Raw genomic sequence first — 8692 nt, forward strand, 5'->3', positions numbered from 1 at the left:
CCTATACCATATACCGTAAACGTACACATTAAATCATAAACACTTAATCCTAAACCCGATACCCTAAATCCTATATATCCTATATACCATAAACATTAAACCATGTACCATAACCCTATACCTGGCCTAAACCATAAGGGTGATGATCCGTACACCACCGGCCAACTTTTAACCTACATTATGTATATTATTTTATATTTTATTAATTATTTGAATCTTTATCTTAAACTTATAGTATTAGATCTTAATAGATGTATCAAAATCATCATATAATAATAATAATTATTATTATTATTACTATTACTAATTACTATTAACAATTTATAATAACATCGTACGTATTTAATTGCAATTGCAATCATCATCAGTTTTTGAAGATGTGTTTACAGATCTAAGTTAATTTCAATCATCGATTATTAATTAGTTAATACGTAATTAAAGATATAAGTTGAAATTATCGAAAAATTGGGTCAGCTTGTTTCATACGCTTTGTCCATACCCCTTAATTTTGAATCTTTGATTTTGAACCAGGTTAATTTCTTTTGTTTCATGTCCATACCCCTTAATTCTTACAGTACAATCTTTGATTTTGAACCACGTTAATTTATGTCCGATTAAATGTGTTTGTAGAATACAGGTCTATATATGATGGACTCGACTTGGATGTCCTTGTGTAGATCTTCCCCTGCATACAAGGGACTTGACAAATTTATAGAACGTAATTTCTCTAAAAAGGGAAAAGATGGTCATATATATTGTCCATGCAAATATTGCGGTAATCACAAACGGGTTGATCGGGTCCAGGCTAAAACAAATTTGCTATGTGACGGGTTTTTGAAGGTTATAAAATTCCAAATGTGTATTTCGAACTAGATGATACACCAACGTTTGAAGATGCTGATGAAGATGATATGCAAGCATTGGCCCAATGCGTCTTCAATGTGTTTGAAGATGAAGATGAAGATGAAGATGATATCCAACAAACTAAAAATCAGACAGTACCAAACTTAAATGCTGAAAAGTTTAATAAAGTATTAGAAGATGCAAAGAAAGAATTATATTCCAGCTGTAAGTTCTCTGTTCTTTCATTCATTGTTAGACTCTTCCATTCAAAATGTATTGGAAAATGTAATGAAAAAAGGATTCAGCATGATTCTTGGCACAATGAGGGAAGCCTTCCCTCATGCTGCCATAGCGAAGTCATTGTATGAATTAAGGAAGATAATAAGAGATTTGGATCTATGTTATGAGAAAATTGATGCTTCTCTAAATGATTGTATGTTGTACTGGAAAGAATACAAGGACAAAATTAAGTGTGACGTATGTTGAAAGGGCCCGTTCATATACATTATAAACGATTCACAATAGTTGATTACATTGCGAGGTATTTAACCTCTATATGATACATTTTACAAACATTGCATTCGTTTTTAAAAGACAAACTTTCTTTACATCAAAAATTGACAGGCATGCATACCATTTCATAATATCCACTATCCAACTATAAATTAATTTAATAATAATCTTTGATGAACTCAATGACTCGAATGCAACGTTCTTCGAAATATGCTATGAAAGACTCCAAGTAATATCTTTAAAATGAGAAAATGCACAGCGGAAGATTTCTTTAACACCTGAGAATAAACATGCTTTAAAGTGTCAACCAAAAGGTTGGTGAGTTCATTAGTTTATCATAATCATTTATTTCCATCATTTTAATAGACCACAAGAATTTCATTTCCAGTTCTCATAAATATACGTCCCATGCATAGAGACAAAAATAATCATTCATATGGTGAACACCTGGTAACCGACATTAACTAGATACATATAAGAATATCCCCTATCATTCCGGGATCCTCCTTCGGACATGATATAAATTTCGAAGTACTAAAGCATCCGGTACTTTGAATGGGGTTTGTTAGGCCCAATAGATCTATCTTTAGGATTCGCGTCAATTAGGGTGTCTGTTCCCTAATTCTTAGATTACCAGACTTTAATAAAAAGGGGCATATTCGATTTCGATAATTCAACCATAGAATGTAGTTTCAATTACTTGTGTCTATTATGTCAAACATTTATAAAAGCGCATGTATTCTCAGTCCCAAAAATATATATTGCGAAAGCATTTAAAAAGGGAGTAATGAAAACTCACGCATATAAATATTGTAAAACAGTTAATAAAGCATTTGCAAGTATTCTCAGCCCAAAAACGTAAAGAGTAAAAGGGAGCAAATGAAACTCACGCATATAAATATTGTAAAACAGTTAATAAAGCATTTGCATGTATTCTCAGCCCCAAAAAAATGTAAAGAGTAAAAGGGCAATGAAACTCACCATACTGTATTTCGTAGTAAAAATACATATAACGTCATTGAACAAGTGCAAGGTTGGCCTCGGATTCACGAACCTAAATTAATTATATATATTTATGTGTTGGTCAATATTTGTCTAACAAATTAGGTCAAGTCATAGTGTACCACAATCCTAATGCTCGAGACTAATATGCAAAAGTCAACAAAAGTAAATTTGACTCAAAATAATTTCCAAAAATCTATACATGATTAATATATAGTTTAAATATCGTCATTTTATATTTTTAAATATTTTTAAAAGATTTATTAGAGTAAATAATATAATTTATTTATTAATAAATAAAATTTTATATTAAATTTATATAATAAAATATACTTTTATATATATTAAGTAATAAAATTTATAGGCCAGGTTCATTTAATATCATAAAGATAATATGATAGGTATTATTAAAGTAAGTTATTACACGTAGTAAAATATGTTTGTATCACATATTTATTTGATAAAATAATATCTATAATGATAGTAAGTAAAAGTTGTATTATTTTGTAATAATAATTATTATTATAAAAATATCAATATTTATAATTACTAAGATAACATTATGATAAAACGATAATTCTAATTATGATAACTTTAATATTTACGATAATTTTTAATATTATCTTTAAAATAATAATTCTATTTAAAATAATAATAATAATAATATTTTATAGTAACAATGACATTTCTATTAAAATGATAATTTTTGTTAAAATGATAGTTTTGATACTAACGATACTTTTAATAATAATAGTAATGATAAAAATAATAAGAACGATAATTTTATTTAAATCAATATCTTATAATATTTTAATTTCATCATGATACTCTTACTCATTATTTCCTAATCGTTTCATTTAATAGCTTTTAATCGTCTTTTATATCGTGTTCATAATAATGATAATAATAGTAATCAAAATAATTAGGTGTTACAAATATTTGTTTTAATTACACTAATATTAATAATGATAGTTACTATAACATTATTAACGATAATACTAATAATTATCTTAATGATAATATAGTAATAATAATAATAACAATAACAATAACCATTTTTAAATAATGATATATATATTAATAATGATAATAATAATAATAATACTAATAATAATAATAATAATAATTGGATAATAATAATAATACTAATTATAACTTTAACGATAATAATGATAGTAATAATAAAAAAAATAACAATTTTTAATGATAAATCCCTTTTATTGATAAAGATAATAATAATGATAATAATAAGATAAAACTAGAACGACGATAATAATAATCATTTTTAATAAAAATATCGAAAATTCAATTGATTATAACTTCTAATCCGTTCATCGAAACCATTCGATATCTAAAGGAAAAGTTCTTAATTTTTCGCTAGCTTTCCAAGGACATGCATATCTTATACCTTATCTCAACCGCAAGTGTAACTAATTCAAGATTCAACCTAACCTGTCTAAGGGCAATATCAAAAGTACAAGCATGCATAATCCTAAATACTCGAGCATTAGTCTGGGATACACTATTAGTATGTAAAAGTTAAATTATGAGTACTCACGTATCAATATTGAGATTCAATATTGCAGGAAAGGTACGTAGACGCAACGGAAATGATAAACACTATATTGACCTCACGAGCATACCCATGAACCATACTCAATCACCTCCATAGCTATAACCCATAATTTCCTTAATCCTATCCTACTCGAAAAACAATTTTGAAATCACTCGGACAGCACTCCGTCGTAATATTTTATGTATACTAATAATATCTTGAAATAATACGGAGTAAATGTATATATGTAAATCGATTGAGAGAGTTTAGAGAAAAATATTTTCAAGTTTCTATGAAATAATAAAACCTAATGAATTCTATTTATAATAGATTTTTGAATTATTAAAGTGAATTATTAAAGTATGCATTATTAAAGTGAATTATTAAAGTATGAATTATTAAAGTGAATTATTAAAGTATGAATTATTAAAGTGAATTATTAAAGTATGAATTATTAAAGTGAATTATTAAAGTTAAAGTAAAGTAAAAATAAAGTAGAGGTAAAGTTTAAGTATAGTAAAAGTATAAAACTATGTACGTATAATACGCGTATAAATATATATAATATAATTTAAATCATTTAATAAAATAAAATATAAATATCGTTATCTTTATCATACTAGTTAAGTAATGAGTTGTCAAAAGTGGTTCTAGATATTTATAAAAGTTATATACGTTTTAATAATAAAGTTCTTTTTAAACTGAAAACGTTTTTGTACGTTTGAAACTAAATAGGTCAATCGAGTCTTTATGAGATTCAATCTTCCACTATCCTTTGTCTAGTTCTCAATGATTGACAATTTGTTCTTATTTATAAATCACTTTACCATTTTCCGAATATTGTTAAAATGGAAAGATTTCTCAAATCAACGTGGGCCTTTCAACAGAGACTTGTAATCATAATTCAATATATCTGATAATTCAATCATTTGATCTTATCTTCTAATTCCATTGATAAACATTTTGAAATAGATACAATCATATAAAGTATTTAATCTAATATTTTGTTTACGTTTCAAGTTATAATATATATACACATATACATATATAATCATATTCGTTTAATGGTTCGTGAATCGTTGGAACTTGGTCGAGGTTGAATGAATGTATGAACATAGTTTAAAATTCTTGAAATTTAACTTAACAAATATTGCTTATCGTGTCGGAAACATATAAAGATTAAAGTTTAAATTTGGTTGGAAATTTCCGGGTTGTCACATATGTCAGACCTCAAGATATAAATAAATTAATAATGATTCTGAAAATGAGTCAACCACAGAAGCTAATAATAATGGTGATTATAAAGCTAAGAAGGTTGGAGCAAAAGTGTTACGTTATGTTCCACTCATACCACGCTTGCAAAGATTGTTTATGTCGCTAAAATGGCCGGGTCGATGAGATGGCATGAAGAGAGTCGTACGAAAGATGGTAGATTAAGACATCCAGCAGATTCACCAGCCTGGAAAACATTCGATTATGAGAATAAGGAATTTGCTAAAGAACCTCGTAATGTGAGGCTTGGTTTGGTGAGTGATGGGTTTAACTCTTTTGGAAACATGAGTGTTTCACATAGTACATGGCCTGTTGTTTTGATGCCATATAATCTACCTCCATGGTTGTGCATGAAAAAACCTTTTCTATTCCTAAGTTTACTTATACCCGGTCCATCTACTCCAGGTAATAATAAAGACGTCTATATGCAACCTCTAGTTGATGAGTTGAAAGAGTTGTGGGATACTGGAGTTAATACTTATGACGCATCAACTAAGAGTTACTTCACACTGCGTGCTTCTTTGTTATGGACGGTAAGTGACTTTCATGTGTATGCGAATTTATTGGGTTGGAGCACTAAAGGTAAATTAGCTTGTCCTTCATGCCATAAGGAAACCAGATCAACACGGTTATCAAACTCCCACAAAGAAATCTTCATGGCACATCATCGCTGGTTGGAATCGTTGCATCCTTTCTGTATGGGTAAAGATTCTTTTAATGGCACGGAAGAACGTGAAGGACCACTACGTAGCTTAACAGCGGAACAAGTGCTTGCGGAGCTGAAAGGTTTTGAAATAAAATTTGGAAAACTTGTGAAGGATAACCCATCCTTACCATATAATTGGAAGAAGAGAAGTATTTTTTTTCAGTTACCATACTGGAAAAAATAACTTAACACGTCATAATATAGACGTAATGCATACTGAAAAGAATGTATGTGACAGTCTCATTGGAACGTTAATGAATATAGATGGAAAGACCAAGGATCATTTAAAAGGACGTCGTGATTTGGAAGAAATGGGTATTAGACATGAACTTCATCCAGAACCTTTATCAAATGGCAAAGTGTATTTGCCTCCTGCATGTTTCGAAATGGATAAAAAAGAAAAAGAAAAATTTTGTAATGTGCTAAAAGAGGTGAAAGTGCCAGATGGTTATGCTGCTAATATTTCTAGATGCATTCAGGTAAAACCTACTCCAAAAATTTTAGGCCTCAAAAGTCACGATAATCATATTTTGATGCAGCAGTTGCTTCCTGTGGCAATAAGAAATATTTTACCGAAGCATGTGCGTTCTGTTATCATGAAGTTATGTCGGTACTACAGACAATTATGCTCAAAAGTTCTAAATCCTAATGATTTATTTAACATGGAAAAAGATATTGGAAAAATACTTTGTGATTTAGAAAGGATTTTTCAACCATCATTTTTTGATGTCATGATTCATCTATCGGTTCATCTAGCTTCAGAGGACAGATTAGGGGGACATGTTCATTACCGTTGGATGTATCCAATTGAAAGGTGACCATTTATGCTGTAGTAAATTATACTCGTTTGAATACAACTTTTTTTTTGAATCTGATATAAACTTTTTTTACCACTCAGGTATTTAGGTACATTAAAATCTTATGTGCGAAACAAGAGTAAACCAAGGGTTCAATTGCAGAAGGATATTTAGCGAAAGAGTGTTTGTCATTTTGTTCTCTGTATTTAGCCAGTGATGTCGAGACCATACATAATAAGACTAGCCGAAATCATGATGATGGTGGTGATGATACTGTCTTACCAATATTTTGTATGCCTGGTCGACCAATTGGTGCAACAAACATAGTAAAACTAGGCTATGACACTTTGGCTATTGCACACTCACATGTGCTGTTCAATTGTAGTGAAATAGATTTCTTACGAACGTAAGTTATTTAAATTTACTATGTTATGAGATTATTTTTTTATATGACATTGTGTAATTTTGACGATAATGTACATTATTCTCTTTTTGTTACTTTGATTGCAGAGAGCATCTGAATATTCTTAGTCATCAAAATTCGAAAAAACTTAAGCGTGACATTCAACATTTACATAGTCAGGAGTTTGAGGAGTGGTTGTCTGATTACGTAAGTTATTTTTGCTAGTTTTATTACGATAATGTGGTGATGATATAACTGAGCCAAACTTATTACTGTATAAACAAATTGCCTCAAATCAGGTTGATGAGGACATGACTAGTCGGGATAACAGAATTACAAGTGATATAGAGACATTGGCAAATGGTCCAAGTGAAGTTGTAAAGAAATATAAGGGATATATCATAAATGGTTTCCGATTTCACATTAAAGATGTAGAGAAGAATAGGACAACACAAAATAGCGGAGTCATACTTCAGGCTCTAACAAGTAGCTTCTCAAGTGCTAGAGATAACGATCCTATTGTGGGAGATGTCACTTACTACGGTGTTTTAAAAGATATAATCGAGTTGCAGTATGGTGATGAGAAGAAAGTTGTTTTGTTCCATTGTGATTGGATATCAAGTGGTTCCAGGATAAAAGTTGATGAGAATGGGTTTACGACACTTGATTTTTGAGGTCTGAAGCAAACTAAAGAGCCTTATATCCTAGCTTTTCAAGCACAACAAGTATTATGTGTTGCAGATCCTGTTCGTAAAGATTGGAAAGTTGTGATCAAGACAACACCTAGAGATAATTTTGACATGGATGAACAAATTTGTATCGATGATGTAGAAACACATTTGCAGAGTGACACATCGATGGGTCCTCAACTTGTAGAAAATGAGACTATTGATATGGTTAGAGGCGATTTGGATGGGGCCATTGTTGACGATGATACTTTAGTTACTGCTACAGATAAAAATCAAATTGATCATGATCAGGGGTGGATTTGTGAGTGTTCAACATGTGTGCTAGAACAAGGCTCATAATTCAAAGGGGCCTATAATCCGACAATATATACTCGTAGTACTTATGAAAAATATTGTTATGACTAATGCTGGTATTTAAGCAAATGAGTGTGTGTCATTTAGTTCTTTTGTATTTATCAAAAATATCCCAAATCTATAGTTTTTATAGATGATGACGGAATTTATGTTTCTTATGATACATATATAATCTCAAATTTCAAATATAGAGAATGGTTAGTGTTGTACGAGTGTAACTTGTACTTAATTTAATTGTGTTATAATTTCTATATCCAACAGATAAAAAAAAATTTTGGGCAAGCAAATTGAACTAGACACTCAAACGTGATTGTAGTTTAGAAACTGTGAGTAGACAACCCAAATTACACTTGTAACTTACTTTATCGGTAACAGTAGTAAGGTAATTAATGAACTGTGTGCTGTGATGGACTTGTAGGTCCCACCTTTTTATTTAGTATTGATTTATTTTTTGTATAGTTAATTATTATAGGATAAATTGTCTATCTTACCCTTAAATGGTATATTGACCTAATTTAAGGGCAAAATAGGAAACTTGTATCACCAACAATCTTCTTG

At 29.7% G+C, this 8692-nt stretch overlaps 1 protein-coding gene across 1 annotated transcript; it reads left to right on the forward strand.

The window, feature by feature from the left end:
- The first annotated feature begins 5295 nt into the window (after nt 1–5295).
- Nucleotides 5296–8119, forward strand: LOC139896620 (uncharacterized). Its single transcript, XM_071879271.1, has 7 exons — nt 5296–6040; nt 6156–6705; nt 6790–6797; nt 6899–7094; nt 7199–7298; nt 7391–7712; nt 7833–8119. The coding sequence occupies exons 1-7, from the start codon at nt 5296–5298 to the stop codon at nt 8117–8119; spliced, it is 2208 nt and encodes a 735-aa protein (XP_071735372.1).
- Nucleotides 8120–8692: the final 573 nt, after the last annotated feature.

This window comes from Rutidosis leptorrhynchoides, chromosome 1, assembly GCF_046630445.1.
Source record: "Rutidosis leptorrhynchoides isolate AG116_Rl617_1_P2 chromosome 1, CSIRO_AGI_Rlap_v1, whole genome shotgun sequence".
In the NCBI taxonomy this organism is placed as follows: domain Eukaryota; kingdom Viridiplantae; phylum Streptophyta; class Magnoliopsida; order Asterales; family Asteraceae; genus Rutidosis; species Rutidosis leptorrhynchoides.

Bases quoted from the DNA above. Each gene is read 5' to 3' on its own strand.
- LOC139896620 (XM_071879271.1), top strand. From the start codon at position 5,296: ATGGCCGGGTCGATGAGATGGCATGAAGAGAGTCGTACGAAAGATGGT. The intron at 7,095-7,198 runs GTAAGTTATTTA...CTTTGATTGCAG, and splicing joins GAAATAGATTTCTTACGAAC to AGAGCATCTGAATATTCTTA. The intron at 7,299-7,390 runs GTAAGTTATTTT...GCCTCAAATCAG, and splicing joins AGGAGTGGTTGTCTGATTAC to GTTGATGAGGACATGACTAG.